General features: G+C 41.3%; 1 protein-coding gene across 6 annotated transcripts in view; it reads left to right on the top strand.

The window, feature by feature from the left end:
* The first annotated feature begins 3,859 nt into the window (after window positions 1-3,859).
* LOC110081670 (dimethylaniline monooxygenase [N-oxide-forming] 2) overlaps window positions 3,860-24,226 on the top strand; it is a 35,382-nt gene continuing 15,015 nt past the window's right edge. The window contains exons 1-7 of one of the 6 annotated variants that reach the window (XM_078392433.1): window positions 3,860-4,177; window positions 6,350-6,435; window positions 7,076-7,251; window positions 14,206-14,394; window positions 15,709-15,871; window positions 21,049-21,191; window positions 23,711-23,910. In XM_078392433.1, the coding sequence (XP_078248559.1) occupies window positions 3,981-4,177; window positions 6,350-6,435; window positions 7,076-7,251; window positions 14,206-14,394; window positions 15,709-15,871; window positions 21,049-21,191; window positions 23,711-23,910 (1,154 nt within the window). In that variant the 5' untranslated portion in view covers window positions 3,860-3,980. Of the gene's footprint in view, window positions 4,178-6,337; window positions 6,436-7,075; window positions 7,252-8,600; window positions 8,623-12,570; window positions 12,637-13,135; window positions 13,264-14,205; window positions 14,395-15,708; window positions 15,872-21,048; window positions 21,192-23,710; window positions 23,911-24,226 lie in introns of those variants that run through there. The other 5 variants (XM_078392434.1, XM_072998253.2, XM_072998256.2 and 2 more) reach the window with 5 other exon arrangements.

The following is a 24,226-nucleotide window of genomic DNA, read 5'->3' as shown; positions in this document are numbered from 1 at the left end:
GATGAGAAGGCAAAGGACTTCAAAGATGGGCCAGGGAACAGAAGGACATTTTGGCACCCAGGGTGGGAGCAAAACCTTCACACACAGAGACTCCCCCTCAGAAACTGGCACTAAGTTTTCCTTGCACCCACTGCAGAAGAGGTGGCCCATTTGCTTTTGTGTCCCCCTCATAGAGGTTTGTTTTCTGTATGTTTTCTTCTTTTTTTCCCCTTTTCCTCTCCTCCTTTAGGCTCTCCAGGAGTACATGTCATAATTAAAATCCCATTTTTGTGGAAGCAGCAGCAATTATCTCTTTATGCTGGCTTTTATTTATTTCATTTTATTTTTGGTAAAAAAGAATTCATGTCATTCCTTCTCAGAAAGTCAAGACATCCTTCTCCCCTACATGGTCTGTTTCTCATGCATACACACTAACATTGACATTCCACTCCAAAAGATCAAGGAAAAAATTATCAGACAAATGCTACAACACCTGGGCTCCTGGGCTTCATGATCACTGCAGATGGTGACAGCAGCCACGAAATTAAAAGACGCCTGCTTCTGGGGAGGAAAGCAACAACAAACCTCGATAGCATCTTAAAAAGCAGAGACATCACCTTGCCAACAAAAGTCCGAATAGTCAAAGCTATGGTTTTTCCTGTAGTGATGTACGGAAGTGAGAGCTGGACCATAAGGCTGACCACCGAAGAATAGATGCTTTTGAATTGTGGTGCTGGAGGAGACTCTTGAGAGTCCCCTGGACTGCAAGGAGATCAAACCTATCCATTGTGAAGGAAATCAACTCTGAGTGCTCACTGGAAGGACAGATCCTGAAGCTGAGGCTCCATCTCATGAGAAGAGAAGACTCCCTGGAAAAGACCCTGATGTTAGGAAAGTGTGAGGTCAAGAGGAGAAGGGGATGACAGAGGATGAAATGGTTGGACAGTGTCATTGAAGCGACCAACATGAGTTTAGCCCAGCTCCGGGAGGCAGTGGAAGACAGGACGGCCTGGTGTGCTCTGCTCCATGGGGTCACGAAGAGTCGGACACAACTAAACGACTAAACAACAACAAGGCACTCCAGTGTCAGGGAATTCTCATTCTGGCCCTTGCTAGATTTAGTTGGACTGTCCTACACAGATATCAACATTCTGAGCTGTTTCACATAATATTGATTTTTCTGTCCGGAATGGGTACTGGGAGTATTTGTGGCATATTGCGTCACATCTCTTGGGTTGTCCTACTCGGAAGTCACCATTTTGGGCTGTTCTGTGCAATATTGATTTTCTGCCTGGAATAGACACTGGAACATTGTCCCTGAGGACAATCTTTCACAGATAGACAGTGGCAGTGATGCTCAAGATAACTTTTTAAAGTAATGTTCAACAGAAGGCAAACCTCTGCTGAATATGAATCAAGAAGATGCTGGAAGATGAGATGCCTAAGTCATAAGGCACTCAATCAGCTACTGGGAAAGACGAAAGGGCAAGTACAAATAGAGCTGTTAATAAAGACACAACTAGATTAATGCCAAAGGGGTGCTGAGTGGCTTAAGTGCACAGAAGTAAAATAAAAGTCATCCTGCACAACATACACATTTGGAACATGGAATGTAAGAAGTATGAACCAAGGTAAGCAAACTGGAACCAATCAGACAAGAAACTGAAAATTTAAACACTGCAGTGCTTAGTGAACTAAAGTGGACAGAAACAGGACATTTCCAGTCAGACAATTTCAATATGTTTTACTCTGGAAATGACAAAAGAATTGGTGTGGCTCTAATACTGAGGCAAGATATAGCACAAGCAGTAAGGAGTTATAATTCAAGGTCTGAGTGAATAATACCAGTCAGACTTCCTGGAAAACCTATCAGTATAACCATCATTCAAGTCTATGCTCCAAATGCAGATGCTGAAAAATAATAAGTCAAAAGTTTCTATGCAAGCATCTGGGGGAAACTGACATACTCTACTGATAATCATAACTGACATGTATGTAGAAAAGTAGGAAACAAATGAGAACCAGTTGTTGTTTGAGAATTTGAAATACAGTGGTGCCTCGCATAGCGATGTTAATTCATTCAAAAAAAAACATTGCTATGTGAAACCATCGCTATGCGAAACACCATTTCCCATAGGAATGCATTGGAAACCGGTTAATCCGTTCCAATTGGAACGGATTGCCTTCGTTAAGCGAAAAAACCCATAGGAAACATCGCTAAGCGAAACAATGTTTCCTCCATTGGAATGTATTGAAGCTGACTCAATACATTTCAATGGCTTTGCGAAGTCAATTTTTGCAAAATTAAGTGTGTCATAAAAGGGTCAAAAATGGTTTTAAATGCTTGGATTAGCTTCTGCACCCTCTAAAACGGATGCAAAAGTTAATTTGGCTTTGATCTGACTTTTCGTTAATTTATGGTGAATTTCCCCCCCCCCCACTTTTGACAGCTGTCAAAATCTGACAGCTCCATTATTTCCTATGGGGGAAGACAAAATTCACAAAAACTTAGCGAAGACTCAGCAACTGTTTTAAATGCGTGGGTTCGTTAGAGGACCCCCTAAGTCATGTACAAACCTGATTTGGCTTTGATCTGAACTTTCGTTAATTTTTTGTGAATTTTTTCTTCCCCCATAGGAAAGCATGGAGCTGTCAGATTTTGACAGCTCCATTGGTTCCTATGGGCCGGGAAAAAAAATTAACCATAAATTAACGAAAAGTCAGATCAAAGCCAAATCAGGTTTGCACATGACTTAGGGGGTCCTCTAACGAATCCAAACATTTAGAACCATTTTTGACCCTTCTAAGACACTTTTTTAATTGAAAAAAGAAACATCGTTAAGTGAAGCAGGGGACCTAAAATCGCATTCGTTATGCGAAGCATGGTCCCAAACTTCGCTAAGCGAAAATCGCCCATAGGAAACATCGTTATACGGTGCATATTATTTTCTAAAAAAACACATCGTTATGCGAATTCATTGCTAAACGAGGCAATCGTTAAGCGAGGCACCACTGTAGTAGAGTAGCATAGTACCTGTCAAAATCATTGATTACCCCTTCCCGCGCCCTCCGTTATACCCCATCCCACCCAACCTTGGCCCTGGAAACTTGATCCCCCACCCCAAAACCTGACCCCTCACCCCATCCTTGTTCCCTACCTCACTCCCTTGACCCCCACCCCAACCCCAGGAGGAAGGCCCACCCTAAGACCCAGGCTCCAGGGGAGGACGGAGTCCTGTGGCTCATAAGCAGTCACTGGGGTTTGACCGGCCAAGCCGCTGGGAGAGTGTGGGTGTCTGAAATGGTTTGGGAGACTAGAGGAAGGGGAGGGATGCCCTCCTCTGAAATAGGTGGTCATTGGGGCTTGCCAGGTAAGTTCTAGGGAGCGTGTGGGGTGACTGGAAAGTTTTGGCAGTGCCAGACCACCACCACCACCCCCACCCCGAGGGGTGAAGATGGACCTTCCTTTCAGCCTGTATAACAAGGGGAGCCCAACCTTTCTGCCAAAAGACCACACGCAGCTTGTGATACAAACCATAAACTGGTAATGTAAAAATTAGAGTAACGTTGAAAAAGAATACCAAAGCACCAAAATATAATTTAAACAATGTTTGCAATTCATTTTTTAAAGTCTACATAAAGAACAGATTTGCCTTGAACATAAAACTTGAAAAACTGTGGATCGAAGCCAGAGAACTTATTAGGGAAGAATGCAAAAATACCGTCGCTGGAGATCATTCATTCTTAGGATCTTTAGGGTAAATTTGAGGCGACTTGACCATGCATTTACAGCGAGGGCGGCAGCGCTCAACACTAGGCGTTCCCACCAGCAGGTGAAGCAAAGTCCGGAAGTCTTTCAAAATGGAAGTGGTTCCTTCCCTTCGCCTCCCTTACAATCTTATAGCCCCGGGAAGGAAAAAGAAGATTAACGGATGCTTTGCATTTGCTTTCAAAGATTTCTGTTCGCTCTTCTTCTCAGGACTGCTTTGTTGTAAAGGTTAATGAAGGGTGGGGGAGGGGGATGGAGGAGAGATTTGCCACAGAAGCTACTTAAATTCACACTCCCAGGCAGCCTCAGACTAAGGTCTGAAAGGATCCGGCGGGGCTTAAGTAGCTCGAGTTCAGGGAAATATTACAAATCGAATCGCTTCCTCTTTTTTTTTCGGGCTCGTAACTTAAGAGGAAGCAAGAGAAGAAGGTAGGTTGCTGCCCGGATCTGGGGGCTTGGTGGATATTTCGCAAGCATCGCCGTCCCCCTCCGAGTCCTGCTTGTTGCCACGAGTAGTGAAAGGAGGGGGGGGGCTCTAAACCTCGCGTCGCTGCCCCAAAGCCCCCGTTGGTCCATCGTAGTGACGGCTGGGAGCGGGACACCCCCCCCCATGAACAATGTGGCCACCGGAGAGCTCCGGGCGGAGCCGGTAGAAAAGAGGACCCTCGCTTGTTTGGGTCTTGCCTGCCTGAGGCGGTCAGGCCCTTTCCTGTTTCTGAGGCTGTCGTCGCCTTTCTCGTACATTTCAGTGACTCGACTCAAGGGCTGTTTTCAGAGAAGTAGATGTGAGGGGAGGGGCTCCGGAAGAAAGGGGTGGGAAAACTGATCTGTGTCTGAGGAAGCAGATTGTAATCCGCAAAAGTTCAGGTTGAAACAAATGCCCAGTAACTCTGTTCTTTCGTGTTTGTGTGTTTTCCCCACACGCAACAGCAGGATATTGCGGCGGCGGCGGGGGGGGGGGGGGAAGAGACCTCTACTTTCTGCCAGGAACCGCTCATGGACTGAGCAGGAGTGTGCCTCCGCCCAAAGCTTCAGGGGCCGCGCTGTGCTCTGGCCACAAGTTGCTTGTGCTCTGCAGCCTTTATAGTTCCCATTAAAAGATAGTGGTAGCACTGATGCTGCCCTAGCCTAGGGTGGTCAATTAACACTATTCAGATCGCTGTCACTGTGCATTCCAGGCAAAGCTTGTTGTGGAGGACGAGGCACTTGCAATCCATATTTGGATGGGATATGGGAGAAACTGTGGGAGAAAAGTGTCTGTCTCTAAAAATGGAGCAGTCCTTCCATGTAAAAACAAATTCATACTAAATCAATATCATCTTGATTGCGATGCTGAGGGACAGCTCTGTGGATACCTTAAATTGCAAAAAGAGATGAACAAGGGGATCACAATGCAAATGAAGCCTGAGCTATCTCTGAAGACAAAAATGACAAATCTGAGGTTGTCAGATTTGGGGCACATAAAAAGAAGGCAGGATTCTCTGGAAAAGACAGTAAGATGGAAGGCAGCAGGAAAAGAGGAAGACCAAATATGAGATGGATTGACGCCACAGGCTTGAATCTGCAAGAGCTGGGCAAAGCTTTTGTGAACAGGACATTTGGAGATTATAATACTATAATGACAATTATGAATCAAGACCATGTTTCTTAACGCTCATTATAGTATTAGAACCAACAAAATAACCAAAACTATACTTTGGTCCTCAAAGAAAGTGTGGATGAATCAGGACTTCAAAAGTACTGACATTTTGTTTGCTTGTTTCATGATTTGACATGTTAAGAACTTGACAAATCTCCAGATTTTTGTTTTCTGAAACCTTTGTTTATTTGCCCATGTGTATTTTAAATGTTAGCCATGTAATAAATGCTGCTGGATATCTGTAACATTTCCTTGTCTGAGATTTGTGGGAAACGTACTACTCATCAATAGTAAACTCTAAAAAAAGTGTTGCAGAAAAACAAGACAGGTACTAAGAACTCATTTACAGGTAGGAAAAATTGCTTTTGACCTGGATTTAGCATGTATCTAATCAGTTTTTAAAATTCCAACTATACGATACACAGAAGAGCACAGTTATGGTCATACATTTAGGTTTTTTAACTGAGGGATGATTTATTTGAACTCACTGGTAAAATCAAATTTCTTTTGAATGGTTTTGACTTATATGAACACCTCTGTCAGAGTAAATTGTGTCAGTGGGGGTTTCTCGATTATTGGATGTCAGGATCATGGGTTGCAGGCTATGGGTTGCAGACTACAGGGTAATGGGTGGAGCATAAATATCTTCAAGATTATATTTTAATTTTTTGTTACCTCATTTTAATATAATTGTATGTGTGGATGTAAAAGTACTCTCTCGCTCTCTGGAATTTTACCCTTCCTCTACCCATATCTCTTCCCCCAGCCCCCCATCCTCCTACCCCCAATCCTATCTCTATTGAAAACAAATAAAATTATATTTTAAAAAAAGATTAAGGGGGATGTCACATAAGCACTTATTCAGTGCAGTGGTATATTTGAAATATTTTTTAAAATACAAATTGCCCTTCTTTTCTTGGGATCTCTCCCCTCTTTTCTCCCACCCTGCCTTCACTCAACAGGAACACCTACCTATGGAGGGCTTGTAAGAAATGGAAGGGGAGAGGGAGAGAGAAATACTGGAGAAGGGAATTGGAGGCTCCAAGAGGCAAGTCAGGAAGCAGTCCAAGAGGACTGATCAATGTGTGCAGGGTGTATGTGTCTGTGTACATATTTATTTAATGTTTTTCTATCTATAATACTAGCACTATCCCATTTTGAAATAAATGAAAAAATAAAACAAATATTAAAAATAATACCACAGCAGCAGCTAGTGGCTGTGGGAGACAGCCAGCATGAGAGCAAGAAACAGAGAAAGGAGAAATTCTCAGATAGTCCCCTGGATTGATTTTAAAACCCATCTTAACACTGGATTAAAAGTTGTCACAAGGGGACACACACAGCAGCATGAAACCCACATGATTACTTTACACAAATTTGAAAAATCTCTATCTAGAATTGGATGTACTTCACTAATGTAACCACACCTTAAGTTAGAAACAATCATTACTCCAAAATGATTTACCCCACTTCAGTTTATCATGCTGTTACAAATTTACCTAGCTGACAACTTTCATTGGCTAGCTAAGGACCTTTGTCAAGGAATGGCTCAGCATATTGTGCAACTTCCCAGCCAACTTCAGGAACCAGTTTGCTGCCTGTAATGGCAATGACCCTTGCACTCCTTTCATTTTGAAAGAGCGGCTTGGATTGTGTAAGCTAACTGCAGCTCAGTCCTTTCTTCTCAGGGAAGACGTCCAGAAGAAAAGTCTCTTTGCTAATATCAGAGACTATGGTACAAAGAGTGGCGATCATTGGAGCCGGAGTGAGTGGACTGACCTCCATCAAGTGCTGCCTGGATGAGGGGCTGGAGCCCACCTGCTTTGAGAGGAGCGATGGCATCGGAGGACTGTGGCAGTTCACTGTGAGTGGCAGGAACTTGGCTTAAAGCACTGGTTCTTAACCTTGGGTTACTCAGGAGTTTTGGACTGCAACTCCCAGAAGCCTTCACCACCAGCTGTCCTGACTGGGGTTTCTGGGAGTTGCAGTTCAAAGGCATCCGAGTAACAAAGGTTAAGAACCACTGGCTTAAAGCATCAAAGAAAACAAGGATCATGTTTAAAGGGAGTTGAGTAGTGTATTTGAGCCAAAGCTCTTTTCCTGCTTCCTGCCTGGACAGCATACATGTCTAGCTACAGCTGGAAACAGAGAAGAAACTGAAAAGAAACGAAAGCAACTGCTTTGCCTTAGAGATTGGAAACAAAGACTTATTATCCATGCAGTTAGTTGTAACAAGTTTTTTTCTAAAGAGAGCACAAAGAAATAATATTTACATGCAAAAAAGGAAATTATATTACTTTACTGACTTTCTAATTTTAATTGCTTTATAAAGCTACCCTTAAGAGCAGTTAAAGTCATTCTGACAGGAACTGAATTTCCAGTTTTATCCCATCCTCTTAATAATCATAAGGTTTTTAAAGAAAGTAACAGAAAAGTAAGGAGCAATGCAAGAAGTTACTTAATGCTAAATTGTTTTTCAAGCTCTTTAGTAGGTAAGAGAAGGTAATTACTTTTGAAAAGTGTCCAAGCTCTGCTTTGTCTCTGTGGGGTTATTCCAGAATGATGAAACTGTATGATTACGAAACTTTTCCAATTGTCAACAGCATATATTCCACAGTTATAACAGGGACCTCTCTTGATTTGGAACAATAGCCTTGTTGCTTGAATATGTGAAAGCAAAAGTTTTGCTGCCCTCTGCCTCTCCATTTCTTAACACTGGCACCCCACCAAGGAGATCCCTGACCATTCCAACACTGAGTACAGAGTTAGGATAGAATGCTCTGTCCACGTACACCTGAATCTAAGTAAAACACCCCATTCTACTGATGACCCAGAAAAAAAAATGGGTAGGCTGTAATTGTGTGGACTGTTCTATTCATACAGTCATGTGAACAAGAAAGGACACCCTCTTTGAATTCTATAGTTTTATGTATCAGGACTGATAAAAATGATCTGGTCCATAGCTAGTCTCAAAATTAGGTAAATACAATTTCAGATGAACAACAACACATGACATATTACATCATGTCATGATTGATTTTACAAAAAGAAATCTAAAATAGAGAAGCTAACTGTGAAAACTAAGTACACCCTTACTGCTTCCATAGGAATGAAGAGGCCATGTAGCAGGCTAAGGTGCAGCTAACCAAATGCCCTCGAGTAACTGAACATCAGCAAGTGTGACCACCTCTATAAAAGCTGGAATTGTAGCAGTTTGCTGGTCTGGAGCATTCAGGTGTGTGTTAACACAATGCCAAGGATGAAACATATCAACGATTGTAGAGAAGCAATTGTTGCTGCCCATCAATCTGTAAAGGTTTATAAAGCCATTTCTAAATAAGTCCATCATTCTACAGTGAGGAAGATCATTCACAAGTGGAAAACATTCAAGGCAGTTACCAATCTGCCTTGGTAGACATCCAAGCTGATTCACCCTAAGGTCAGACCATGCAATGCTCAGAGAAATTGCAAAAAATCCAAGAGTTAACTCTCAGACTCTACAGATCTCTGTTAGTATGTTAAATGTTAAAGTTCATGACAGTACAATTAGAACAAGACTGCATGAGTCTGGTTGGTTTGAAAGAGTTGCCAGGAAAAAGCCTCTTATCTCTCAAATGAAAATGGCAGCACAGCTTATGTTTGCTATGTTGCATCTGGACAAACCACAATATTTCTGGAACAATGTTCTTTGGACAGTCGAAGCCAAAGTGGAAATGTTTGGCCATAATGCACAGCACCACATTTGATGAAAACCAAACACAGCATATCAATACAAACACCTCATACCAACTGTCAAGCACAGTGGCGGAGGGCTGATGATTTGGGCTTGTTTTGCAGTCCCTGGACCTGGGCACCTTGTAGTCATTGAGTTGACCACTAACTCCTCTGTATACCAAAGTATTCTAGAGTCAAATGTGAGGCCATCTGTCCAGCAGCTACAGCTTGACCAAAATTGGGTCATGCAACAGGACAATGATCCCAAGCACACCAGCAAATCTACAGCATAATAGCTGAAAAAGAAAAAAAAAATCAAGGCCTTGCAATGGCCCAGTCAAAGTCCAGACCTCAACCTGATTGAAATGCTGTGGTGGGAACTTAAGAGAGTTGTGCAGAAACAAATCCCCACAAACCTCAATGAAACGAAGCAATGTTGTAAAGATAAAAGGTAAAGGTAAAAGTTCCCCTTGACAATTTTTGTCCAGTCGTGTTCGATTCTAGGGGGCAGTGCTCATCCCTGTTTCCAAGCCATAGAGCCAGTGTTTTGTCCGAAGACAATCTTCCGTGGTCACATGGCCAGTGCGACTTAGACACGGAACGCTGTTACCTTCCCACCGAGGTGGTCCCTATTTATCTACTCACATCTGCATGCTTTTGAACCGCTAGGTTGGCAGGAGCTGGGACAAGCGACGGGCGCTCACTCCGTCGCGTGGATTCGATCTTACGACTGCTTGGTCTTCTGACCCTGCAGCACAGGCTTCTGCGGTTTAGCCCACAGTGCCACCACGTCCCTAATGTTGTAAAGAAGAGGGGGCCAAAATTCCTCTATAATGATGTAAGAGACTGATAAAGTCATACAGAAAACAATTACTTCAGGTTATTGCTGCTAACTGTGGATCTACAAGCTTCTCCAGTTTTGCTTAATTTTTGTAAAATAAATAATTACACAGTGCAATATGTCATGTGTTGTTCATTTGAGGGGGGTTTTGACCTAATTTTCAGACTCGCTAAAGGATTTTTATTATGATCTGATTTATGATCTGATAATAGAACCATAGAATTCAAAGAGGGTGTCTTTTCTTTTTGTGTTGCAGTGAATGATAATTCACTTTCAGACCTCCAGGCTCAGTGCTAAGAGGTTCGTGACCAAATGGAGGAGGAATGCAAAGGTGCAGGGATTAAGAGGAGGCAGCATGCATGGCTCTGTTCCTTTATTGCTTTGCGTGTACAACCAAATACTTGAACTATTCTTTTGCTAGAATTTATACTCAATGTATATGCAGACATTTATAGAACAACATTTGCCTTGCTTTGTTTTGAAATTGGACCTTTCTGGACCTTTTCCTATCTAAACTGACCATGCAAGAGGGTGACAGCAAGAATACATGCAATATGCATATCTGTTTGAAGATCATAATGCATTTATAAACCTAATGCAAGAGAGTTGTCTCCATTCAACTGGAAACCTAAAATCATTTTTCTCAGTTATATGGAAAGCCATATGTACATTTGTAAGTGTGTACATTTGTTTCTGTCTAGACCTTGACATGAATGGAGTGCACACAGTTCTGCTCTACAATTAATCCATTTCACCCATTAACCATATTGGTTAATGTATTGTTATGTGGCTTCTGCAGGATTTAAGTTTTAACTTGCAAACTGCCCAGAGTACTGTAGTTCGTGCACTAATAGAGTTGTATATAAATAAATAAATTGCTATAACCATATTGTTGCTGTGGATTGCTAACAGAAAATTCTCAGTTCCCCATCAGAACTGCCCTCAGAGTTCTTTGGAGGGTGCTATGATAATGATAACTGTGTGCCCTCAAGTAATTTCTGACTTGCGGTGACCCTTTTTAAAGTTTTCTAGGTGGTGCCTAGAGAATGGTTTACCATTCTTTCCCTTTTTTCTGGGGGCATCTTGGGACTGTGAAACTTTTCCAAAGCCATACAGGTTGGCTTTTGTGGGATGCAGTGGGGAATTGAACTCCTTACCACTGGCTGTGCAGCAGGATACGTAACTCAGAGCATAGTTATCCATTGAAAAACACATTTTTGAATTGGGTTTAATATGTTTGAAATCAATTTTTCTAACTACATGACACACACAAAAGCATGGATTTATTTTGATGGGGTGCTTTTTAATTGTAAATCAAGATTTTTTAAATCAATTGCCAAGGGGTTGGTTTTCTTGTAATTTACTTGTGAATGGTTTTGGATGGTTTTTGCATATGTGAATGCTTCTGTCAGAGTAAATTGTGTCTGTGGTATTTCTCAGGTGTTGGATAGCAGGATTATGGGTTGTAGGCTGCAGGGTAATGGGGGCATAAATATATTTAAGAAATGTGTTTTTTAAAAAATTAAGTGGCATGTCACATAAGTGAAGTGCTTATTCAATGCAATGGTAGACTGGAAATATTTTTTAAAATACAAATTCCTCACTGCCATGCCACTCCCAGAGCAACTGCACCATCACAGAAATTTTCAGGCAAGGAGAGCAGGCTGTTGGCGCTTCAAATATTTACTGAAAGAGGAGCCTCTGTCCTGCTTCCCAGGGCTGGTGAAAGTAAAGTATTGGAGCAGGGGAAGAAATACCTCTTCATGTCTCGGGCTCTCTCCCTCTTTCCCCCACCTCTGCCTCCACTCAGCAGGAATGCTTATCTATGGAGGGTTCGTAAGAAATGGAGGGAGAAAGGGAGAAAGAAATACCAGAGAACGAAACTGGAGGTTCCCGAGGGGCAAGTCACGAAGCAGCCCATGTGTGTGGCGGGGGGCGCGTGTCCATGTCTATGTCTGTTTCATGTTTTTCTATCTGTAATACTAAGCTAGCAGTATCCTACTTTGAAGAAATGAAAAAATAAAACAAATATTTAAAATAATGCCAAAGCAGCAGGCACAGGTGGCTTTGAGAGGCAGTCAGTAGGAGGGCAAGAAAGAGGAAATCCTCATGCAGTTCCCAGGATCAATCTAAAATGAAGATGAGGACTGGATTTAAAATTATCACACTGGAACATAAAACCCGTGCGGTCCAGAATGCAATGTATTTCATTAATGTAACCGCACCTTTACTTATGTAAACCATTTCAAAGTAGTGTAAACATACTATTTCAGAATCTTATTTTTAGTATTATTATTTCAGGCAGGTATATGGGCTGCCAGATAGTTACCATTGTTTTCTGTACAGCTTGCAAAGATAAAATAATGAAATACAATATTAAAATAGGGCAGGTCAGCTTACATTTTAAAAAGCTGTTTCGCTTACCGATCATCGCAATGCGATGTTTACCCTATCTAAACATCGCAATGCGATCGCATTAGCGATCGGAAAAAACAGATCGCTATGCGGATTCGTCGTTAAATGGTGCGCTTGTTATGCGAGGCACCACTGTACTCCGTTCCATGAAAAAACAGCTTTTTAAAATCTTCGCATTGCGATGTTTTTAGAACAGCTGATTGACGGTTCCATTCGCGGGGTTTCCTTGCTTACCGAGGTGGCGAAAATGGCGGTGCTATGGAGGATCTTCACTCAACGGTGAGTTTTCGCCCCATAGGAACGCATTAAACGGAGTTTATGGGGTTTACCTATCCGTATAGTGATGTTTCCGGATAGCGATGATGCGGGGCACCACTGTAAATAACAAATGAGCTCTTCTGGTGCCCTAGACCATACTTTGCTTTTCAGCTATGCTGAACTTCCTCCAACCTAGACTAATGGTGTCTCTTGTGATGGAGTTGAATCAGTGTGGGATATGCAATCAGAGAAATGCAAGATGGAGTCAGACAAGTTCTGTGTGAAGATGATTTGAGAGTCACTGGAATGTGTTTTTCTAAGTGCTGTGAGAGTGTTTTTTTTGAAGACCTGTATAGCATGGTTTAAGATAAAGCTGAAGGTCGGACCAAGAAGTCCATGGAAGACTCAACATTCCGAGCTAATTGGAGAACAGATAAAACACCTGGATTTCCATGGGAATTGAAGGCGGATGAAGTTACTGCCTTTTGAGGCTAATTGGTCAATAGATATGATGTGTCAAGAAGAAGGGAAGAGTTAGCGAATGTAGAAAATGGCCGATGGGTTGTGTGGGAGAAGTTCGATTCCATGATGATGGGAGAGAAAAAGAACTTGATGGTTTGAGCATGTGGCTCAAAGGAGAGAGAGAATGTAAGTAAATGTAAGTAAAGAGAAAGGAGGAGGTGGAACTAGCCCACCTTAGCAGTTATTTTTATTTTAATGGGGATTAGTTATTTTATTTAACTGTAATAATCTTTGAATATGTTCTTTATGCTAAAGCTTGAGCAATATACACTGATTCTATGAAACTCTATTTTTCTAATTAAAAATCATTATTAAAATTCTTACAAAAGGACTGGTCTCTTGAACAGCAGGGTCTGGCTAAATCCAGGGAGTGGAGAGGCCCACAAACTAGCTATCTTTAAGAGTCCTACCTAACTGAGGTGTTGTGAGTTCTAAGGAATCACAAAGCCTATGTGTCTGTACTTGCAAAGTACTACGTAAAAGTAAAGTATTATTTTAAGGTCAGACTTTTTCAGTGGGGCTTACGCTATGCACTGCTGAGGTCTTGGGACTTGCCTCAGCGCAAAGGTGGTATGCAAGTGGCCTGTCAAACTCTCTGACCGAGTACTAAGCGTTCCTTAGGGAGACTTGGGTACCACATCTCTCATCTTCCTTCCTACTTCTCTCTCTTGACCATCTGTTGGAGAGAAGGCCTCTTGTGTTTTATTTCCAGGGAGGCATGGGCAAACTTGACTTCCTGCCTTTACATCATAGTTAGCTAGAACTAGGATTCCTGTTATCAATTCGTTTTTCTGATAAATAATAATTGTCTTGTTTTTGTAAAAGTTTGGGTGTAATTTCTTTCCAGAGAAAAAAAGTGCCAAATGTAGTGGCTAACATCTGCTGCATCTCGCTCTGCTAAGAAATAAAAGATCATAAAATAACACTGCAGCACAACATCACAACTGGTTCAAAATAGGAAATAAAATGGTAGTAGGTTACAATTCTAGGATTTAAAATTAAATGTTTTAGAAGGCTTGTGTTCTTTTTTCATTATACTTTGTAACTTTCACTGTTACTATTACACAGGAAATTCCTGAAGAGGGGAGAACAACTGTGTACAGATCTGTGATAACCAATACCTCCAAGGAAATGACCTGCTTCAGTGACTTTCCTTTCCCAGATGACTGGCCCAACTATTTGCATCACTCCATGCTTTTGAAGTATCTAAAGGCATACACTGAGCACTTCCACCTTCTTGACTACATACAGTTTAAGGTAAGGAGAAAATTAATACGGTTAATTTTGTAAGAGTCAGTTCCTGCCGAGAAAAAGGGCAAAAGCACCTGTTGTTCCATTTTGAGGGGAGGGGGGTCCACTTGCCAGAATCAGTGCCTGCCGTTCACCTGCCTTTTGTGCTTTTTGGATTATAAAATCCTAGAATAATGGAGTTGGGAGGGGTGCATAAGGCCAACAAGTCCAACCCCCTGTTTAATGCAGGAATCCAGGTTAAAGTATGCATAACTGATGGCTGTCTAACATTCTTTTCTCTTGCATGCCTCCAGTGTTGGAGTGCCCACCACCTCCTGAGGTAATAGGTTCTATTGTCATACTGCTCTAACAGTTAAGAGGTTTTTCCTGATGATCAGAACCAAATTCTGGCTTTCTGTTACTGGAGGCTATTATTACATATCCTGCACTCTGGAATGGTTGAGAACAAATCCTGCCCATCCTCTGTATGACAACCTTTCATGTATTTGAATAATGCTATCCCATCTCCCCTCAGTTTTCTTTTCTCAAGGCTAAACACAGCCAGTTCATTCAGTCTTTCCTTATAGGTTTTGGTTTCCAGTGCCGTGATCATCCTTGTTGCCCTCCTCTGAACTTGTTCCAATTTGTCTGAAACCTTCTTAATGTGCAGTAGAAGAAGTGGATTCTATACTCAAGATGAGGCCTAGCCAGTGCCAAATGGAGAAGAACTAGTACTTCATGTGATTTAGAGACTATATTTCTGTTAATGCAGCCTAAAATAGTGTTTACTTTTTTTGCAATCATATTTTATTTATTTTTTTATTTATTTGTTCGATTTATATCCCGCCCATCTGGTATATTCTACCACTATTAGCTCATATTTAGCTTTTTATCTACAATTATTCCAAGACAATGACACACTACTGCTGCTGCTGCTAATGGTAGTCCTGCTAGAAATCTTTGCTGCTGACACCCACTAGATCACAGTCAAACTGGGAAGGGCTACCTAGTGCCTGGGAAGGAAGGAGCCTATTTAACCTATAACCATCAAAGTTATAGGTTAAAATGGGGAAGGAGCAGCTGAAAAGGCAACAGGATGACTGGTCTTAAACTAGGGATCTTTCCTGGCCCCAAGCACTGCTGATTTTGTTGTTTACAATTGCCACATGTTTGTTTATTTCTTTGTTTTAAACTGAGAATCCCAACCTTTTTACCCCCTCAGCTTTCAATATCCAAACTGAAGGACACACAATATAGCACATCATTACAGGATATTGATTAAGTATACAGGTATATCTCTCTAATTATGTGGGCTTGCATTTTCTTTTTTGTTTGTATAAGACCAAAGTTTGTAGCATCAGAAAACACCCAGATTTTGCAGCCACAGGACAGTGGATAGTTTATACAGAGACTGATGGGCAGCAGGCATCAGCCATCTTTGATGCTGTTATGGTTTCCAGTGGCCGTTACGCAGAGATTAATCTACCGCTAGAGTCTTTTCCTGGTAAGTTTTGAACATATAATCTAAACATTCCAGTTGGTCAAGATGGCGGCGCAAGTATTTGCAGCGGCTAGGCATTCCAGAGATCGGTCCTTATTATGGACTCTACGTGCTCAGGCACAAGTAACTTACAGTCGACAAGAATTATTATCTATTGGCAGAGACTGTTGCAACTTTGAATCGAGGGTCTCAACTTACAACATCCCAGCTGAGCTTTTAAGACGGCCTGCATATCGGGGGGTTACTCCCCCTGCTCTCCCTGTCAGGAAGAAAAGAACACGGAGAAAACGCAAGCAGAAAAGAGGTTGCAGGGCTGGTCTACGAGTGAGGTTAGGCAAAAATCCTCACAAGCCTGCATTGCCAAGTCTTTTTGTCTCAAATGTTAGATCTCTACCCAACAAGATTGAGGAGTTGGAACTTACTATCTCCCTACAGAAAAATATTCGAGACTGTTGCGTTATGATCTTTACAGAGACATGGCTTGATTTTTCCATCCCAGGGGAGGTAATTGAACTACAAGGACGCAGAGTACATCGAGCAGACAGGTCTATTGAATCTGGGAAGAGCAGAGGTGGAGGGGTTTGTGTTTACACAAATGATAATTGGAGCACAGATGTTAAAATAATGGACATTCACTGTTCTCCTGATTTGGAGTATTTGGCAGTGAAATGCCGCCCCTTTTACCTGCCTCGTGAGTTTAATATTGTTATAATAACAGCAATATATATACCTCCTGATGCTAACACAACCACAGCTTTGAGTTGTTTGTTAACTGCTATCAGCAAACAGCAGCAGGCCTACCCAGATGGAGTGCTGGTGGTAGCAGGTGATTTCAATCAAGCCAATTTAAAGACCGTCCTCCCTAACTTTTATCAGTATGTGGACTGTCCCACTAGAGGGGAAAATACCTTGGATCAGGTATATTGTAACATCATGCATGGATATAAGACGAAGCCATTGCCTAGCTTGGGACAGTCAGATCATATATCTCTTTTTTTGATTCCATCGTACAGACCCCTTGTTAAAAGAATCAGACCATCAATTAGAGAAATACAAGTGTGGCCAGTGGATGCAACTGAGCAACTTCAAGATTGCTTTAGGAGCACTGATTGGACACTGTTTGAGGAGGACAATGTTGATACTTATGCCTCAACAGTACTGTTTTATATCAAAAGCTGCATCGATGTTATTGCTACTACAAGACAAGTACGAGTGTTTTCTAACAACAAGCCTTGGCTAAATAGAGAAGTGCGCCTTTTATTAAAAGCCAGAAATACTGCTTTTCATTTTGGTGATGAACTACAGTATAGAGAGGCCAGAGCTAAACTGAAAAGGGGCATTAGGGATGCCAAAGCTATGTACAGCCAGAGAATTGAACAACACCTTGAAAGTTCTGACACTCGCAGAGTGTGGCACGGCCTACGACAAATCACTGGTCAGAGTAACAAAAACAGTCTGTGTAGCAGCAGTGATTTTTTGGCTGAGCAGTTAAATCAATTTTTCAGCCGTTTTGAGGTGGAAACAGGAACAACCATTATTCCAGCACCTACTGTCCATAATACATCACTAGAATCTACCATCGACAGACAACCACTAGTACTGCAGATTTCAGATGTGAGACGCGCTTTCCAGAATATTAATATTCGAAAGGCAGCTGGACCAGATGGAATCATGGGACGAGTTGTTAGGGGCTGTGCTGCAGAATTAGATGGAGTTTTTACGGATATTTTCAATCTATCCTTGTTGCAGTGTTCTGTCCCCACTTGCCTGAAGACATCTATTATAGTGCCAGTCCCCAAGCAGTCAGCTGTGGTATCTCTCAATGATTATAGACCAGTAGCTTTAACATCTGTTATTATGAAATGTTTTGAGAGATTGGTGCTGGATTACATTAAGGCTAGTCTTCCACCTTCTTTGGATCCATGGCAATTTGCATACAGGAGAAATAGATCTACTGATGATGCTGTGTCCATCGTACTCCATACTGTATTGAGCCACTTAGAACAACAGGGAACTTATGCGAGGCTGTTGTTTGTGGATTATAGCTCTGCTTTTAACACCATTCTACCAAATAGGTTGTTTTTAAAAATGATCAACCTGGGATTACCTCAGGAGATCTGCATGTGGATAAAGGATTTTCTGACAGATAGGCCACAGTCAGTAAGGATGGGATCCCACCATTCTTCTACCCTGGTACTAAGTACAGGAGCTCCCCAGGGCTGCGTGCTAAGTCCTTTCCTCTATTCCCTGTACACACATGATTGCACCCCACTATATAACACCAATGCAATTATTAAATTTGCGGATGATACAACAGTGGTGGGACTCATAAATAAGAACAATGAGTCTGCTTATAGAAAGGAAGTACAAAGATTGATACTATGGTGTAAAGAAAATCATCTCACACTTAACATCAAAAAAACTAAAGAACTCATAATTGATTTTAGGAGGAAGAGAAATGTACATTTACCACTGTACATAAACGGTGAGGAAGTGGAGAGAGTTGGTAGTTTTAAATTTCTGGGCACTTACATCTCAGAGGACCTCTCATGGACTATAAATGCCAACATGCTAATAAAGAAGGCACAGAAGAGGCTGTATTTCCTGAGAATGCTCGGGAAGTTAAATTTATCACAGCATTTGCTTCTGTCCTACTACCGTAGCACCATTGAGAGTGTCCTAACTTATGGCATTCTGGCATGGTTTGGGAGTAGCTCTGTAGCGGACAAAAAAGCTCTACAGAGAACCATTAAAATTGCCCAGAATATCATCGTGCTCCAGCTACCAACCCTGGATGACATCTTCACATCCCGCTGTCTGAGGAAGTCACACAGCATCCTGAGAGACTCTTCCCATCCTGCTTATAACTTTTTTGAACTGTTACCGTCTGGCAGAAGATATAGAACAATTAAGACTCGGACCACACGTTTTCTCAATAGTTTTTATCCTAGAGCTATAATTGCAATTAATAATGAGCTTAAAGACCACCAGTAGTGAATAATCAGTTGGACTGTGTTACTTGGCCTGAGGTGTAGATGTTTGTATTGTTAGTGGGGGATTTCTAGTGGGTGGGGAGTGTTTGGGGAATTTTATGTGTGTGCATGTGTCTGGTCTCTGGGTGTCTGTGAATTTCGTTGTATGATATAATGTGTATATACTTACAATGACAATAAATTATATTATTATATTATTATTATTATTATTATTATTAGAATGATTTTCTTCCCATCTTCCAGATAGAGAACTAGCAAAAGAAATATGCACTAAAAACTCTCAGAGGATAAAAACCCTATTGTTTAGCATAGTAATTTGCAACTAGAGTAGGCCCACTGAATCAGTGAGGATTTGGCCAGCCAACTCTCCATACATTCTGCTGATTCAATAATTTTAGTCTAGTTGTAACTTACTATGTTAAAAAGAATTTCAGCCAGAAAACCAGGAATCAGTGAAATTCACTGTGCATCATTTATCTGAAAGCTAAACTAGATTCCAGTGGTTAGCCATGGCATGTACAACTTTAAAAGTATAATTAGACAGTATACAATGTTGCGGTGAACTGGATCTGGACCAGGATAGTGGCTTTAATCCGTTGTCCCAGTCAGAATCCCCACGGATGATGGCTATTTATCCTTTAAAAGTTATGCATGCCAGAGCTAGCCATATGGCTGAGATCACCTGATTTTGGCCCTTTAATCACTGATACAGAGAGGGTGGTGGCTCTTGTTGTCTCTGACTGCCATCAAAGTGTCTGTCTGTTAGGCCAGAAATAGACATTAGAGGCAGTCCATGACTGGAAGAGAGAAATTCTTTATTAAAGAATTTGAGTGTCACTATATGAACTCATCTCTCATTGGTGATAAGAACAGGCATTCTGAATGTGTACCTCCTGGCTGAAAACTCATCCCCCTCCCTTCTGAGAACTCCTCCCACAAAGTTCTTGTTCTGTCTCTATCACATTAAATATCAAATTGTGTGTGCTTGCCATGCATACAAAATAAATTAAGCATAACATTTAAAACAACAGGGCAAATATTTAATTGCATTTAATTTCAGAGAAAAGCAATTTAGGCAAAAATGCTTCTAAATCAGTAGAAAGTCAAAGAATATACGAAAGCCCATGCACAGGTCAGTCCCTTTTCCTACTGAATCTCGGAGTCATATTATTAACCCTGATCTATAAAGATGAAACTGAATTCCTCATAACTAGACTGTGTGCCTGTGTGCATATACTATAATAGAATTTGCCACCTCTCAGCATGCAAAAAGTTTTTCCCTCCTTAGGGGGCTAATATTTCTGCAATACAAAATAAAGAGATTCATGAACAAAGGAGGATAGGGTTGAGTGATATGCCAGAAAAAAATTCACAGATTTTGAGACTTTAAACTATTTTCAATTGGTTTAAACCCTACTTGGGGATTATTTAAACTTACTTGATTTGTTTGGTGAATGCCCTTGAGGATTTAAACATGAGATTGATCTGAAGTCTAATTGGAAACATGGAAAGAGTATCTCAGTCACTTATCTGCACTATTGACATGCTTTCTGTTCCTGGCCTTACTTGACCGTTCTTAATAGCATTCAAAATCTACTGCCTGAGACAGCACTTCACTTTGCCTCATAGTAAACTGTAACATAATGTAATGCAATATAATGTATAATTCTTCTCTGCAACTAGATTGAAATGATAAGGAAAAAGATGTTTGTTAATTGGAGTTATTTAGTGGCAAGAACGAGTTGGTACCTCATGTTGACTCTGCCTGTCCTTCATGTCCACTGCATGGGGAATCACACCCTGAGTCATAGCCGAGTAGATATGCTTCTGTGAGAGTTCTGCTTATTCAGGTCAAAGGTCTACACCAGTGGTTCACAATGGAAGGTCCCCAGATATTCTTGGACTACAATTCCCAGAAATCTTAGCCAGCACAGCTGGTGGTGAGGGCTTTGGGGAGTTTTAGTCCAAAAACACCTGGGGACCTAAAGTTGGGAACCATTGATCTACACAGTCCCAGATACTGTTTCCAAGCGGGTCCAGCCAAGCTGCATGTTGAAGAAGCATGAACAGCTCAGGAAAGGGGAATAACCTTCTTCAGTTGCATTCCTCTAGCAGCTACTACAGCAAACTATGCCACTTCTGAACATAGGAGCTTCATTTACTTATTCATACTTCTTTTTATTTCAGGGATTGAAAACTTTAGAGGCTATTATCTACATAGTTACGAATACAGAGATCAAAAAGAACTTGAAGGGAAAAAAGTTCTTGTTGTCGGGGCTGGCAATACTGGAGGGGACATCGCTTCAGAAATCTGTCGCACAGCTGATAAGGTGTCTTCCTTTCTTTGTATCAGAGCTTTGCAAAATTTAAAATTATGGATGTATATGAAATATAGGTGAAATTAAAAACAAATTAAAATGTTAAGATAATTAGACTGTTTTTGATAATGCTACTTCAATAGCATTAGCTTGGCCATTTGCTAGATCTTTTGTACACATGTTGGGGCATAAATTGCATGCACCTAAGTGCTACATTGATTGAAGTTCTTCACAGTCACAGAAAATTTGTCCTATATCCAAGTAGCCCCATTTTATTTGATTACTCTTTGGTCTTCTTCTTACTTTGCTTTGAAGTCTATTAAGTGACTTCCAGATGGTACAGCTAGAAACTTGTCCTGGTGGGAGACCATCTTCAGCATTCATCCATTCATAGATTCATAAAAAAGTGAAGTTGGAAGGGGCCTACAAGACCATCAAGTCTAGCCCTCTTGATCAATGCAGGAATACAATCAAAGCATACCTGCCAGGTGATTATCTAAGTTTTTCTTGAATGCCTCCAGTGTTGGAGCACTCACTTTGGCAAGGTGTGTTGTTTTTGTTCTCCATAGGTTTAACCTAGCCTCTTAATTTTTGAGCTGTGTGCAGAAAACTTTTCCTCTATTTTAGCCATGGATACTGCTAATGTATCATCCTTTGTGAATCATTTGTTGCTTTACTTTACTCATTTGTAGTTCAAGTGGGAGCTCTAATGAGATGATCACTATGACACAACAATAACAGCATGTATGTCATTATTTCGATCATCTAAAGCAGTGATCCCCAACCTTGGGCTTCCAGATGTTCTTGGACTTCAACTCCCAGAAATCCTGGCCAGCAGAGGTAGTGGTGAAGGATTCAGGGAGTTGTAGTCCAAGAACACCTGGAGGCCCAAGGTTGGGGACCACTGATCTAAAGCTGCCATGTGAATTATTTTGCATTCATTAGAACAATGGTATAATTTCTATTAACCCCTGTTACAGGTGGGGGCCAGAGAAAGTGTGGCTTGCTTATAAGTTTTACAGTACAAGTGAGATGTAAACTAGGGACATCTTGATTTATAGCATAATCTTTTAAATTCTGCCACAAGAAGCAGCTAGTGTTCAAAAACTAGAAGTAGTGCTCCTGTCATGGACTCTCCACTTTCTGAAGAAATCATGTCTCTAGGCTGTAGAGTCTAATAAGACAGATGGGCAACATGTGGCTTATAGGTTGTGTGAAGCCCCCGGGGCCCAGACGTGACCTGCCAGCACTCGCAACCCCATTCGAAGGCATTTCACTCTGAAACACTTTGTGTGCCCTCCGCAGGCACGATACCATTCCCCTCTCATTCTCAGGACACTAGAGAATGCAAGGAGGCATTTTTAGTAAAAACAAAACAAATCAAAAAAACTAAGACCAAATTTTTGTATGACCAAAACTGGAAGGATGGAGGATGTAATAACAGTAGTCCAAAGTCCAGGGGATCATGTGCACACGAGCTCTGGAGGTTACCTAACCTTATCTTAAGCTCGGGATGGGCTGTCTTATGCATGGGCATAGTTTAAGAAACGTCCCATCACCCTGCTCCTGATGAATAACAGCGGAATTGACTCCTCTAGGAAGCACACAGGTAGTAGCACTAGGAAAGGAAAAGAGAGAGACCGCCTTCTGACTCTTCCCTGTCACCCCCCTCTGCAAGGAGAAGGGGGAAACTGGATATTCTTTCCATGATTACTAAGTGACATATTATTTCACTGGCTTGCCATCCAAGTAACAGCACTGATCTGTTGTGGGAGGCAACATTTTGGTTAGATACTGGTGCTCTGGGAAGCTGGAAGAATACATTTAACAGCTGGAAATCTCAGTTCAGAGCTATCACAATGAAGGCAATTTTCAGAATGATGATTCCTTCCTTCTTCTTGCAAAAATTGCTGATGTTTTCAGTTTGTTCATTTCCATGGCATCATGACTATTATTAATTGGTGGGCTGCTGGGTCTCTCAGTTCTGAGCCTGCTGTCCTGCTTCATATGTTTTAATTAGATTGTGAATATTTCCTGTTTTCACTTAACCCCTTGAGAGATAAGAATGTTACCACATTTTTAACATGATGTCATTAATTCTTCTTTAATATCTCAATAATTTACTGTTTTTGGCTTTTAATATTATGATAATGATGTAAACCTGCCTTGGGTTGTTTCTTAGGAGAAACCAATAATGTGCCATCAAGTCAATTTTGACTTAGGGTGACCTTTTTCAGGGTTATCCAGGTAGAGGACTCAGAAGTGGTTTACCATTCCCCTCTTCTGGGGGTGGTTGGGGACTCTGTAGCTTGCCTAAGGCCTCACAGGATGGCTCTACTCACAGGAAGCACAGTGGGGAATCAAACCCCCAACCTCTCGCTCCACAGCCAGATGCCTAAGAAAAAGGTAGGGTAAAAATATTTTAAATTAAATAAATAAATAAATACTGCACCAGCATCCACATGCTCTCAAAGATATGCTTAGCAATTGTACTCCCTAGGAACCTTTTCTCAACTTTAATTTCCCTCTAGGTGTTTCTCAGCACCAGAAGCGGAACATGGGTGATTAGCCGCATTGCCGATGATGGTTGGCCTTTGGACTTAGTCTTCACAACGCGGTTAAAGAGCTCCATTCAGGGGCTGCTTCCAGGATTCATCGTGACAAGGATGCTGCCAAAGAAATTCAATCAATGGTTTAACCATGAAAACTATGGATTGGTTCCTCTTCAAAGGTACTGTATATTCCCTGAGGACGAACAAAATTGCTTTTGCCGGAATGCTTTGCTTATGAAGCTGATGTTTGTGAGTTCAACCTGGTTACAAACTAACTAGCTCCTATGGAGTGATAAAAATCTGTTGGGGTGGCAGGGGAAGGGATTATTTCCCAATTCAATTTCAACAACTTCTTCAAGGGAAATAAGTACTTCATCAAAATAAGTCACTAAAAGGCTTCACTCCATCACTAGGCATGTTTATCAAACAGCAAACATACTCGCTCATCATCTCAATTTTTCCTTAGTGTGTTTTTGAGTTACTTCCCTGAAAAAG

The sequence above is a fragment of the Pogona vitticeps genome, chromosome 4 (assembly GCF_051106095.1).
Source record: "Pogona vitticeps strain Pit_001003342236 chromosome 4, PviZW2.1, whole genome shotgun sequence".
Taxonomy (NCBI): Eukaryota; Metazoa; Chordata; class Lepidosauria; order Squamata; family Agamidae; genus Pogona; species Pogona vitticeps.
Note: the sequence above shows the minus strand (reverse complement) of the source record. Positions and strands in the feature narration are given on the sequence as shown.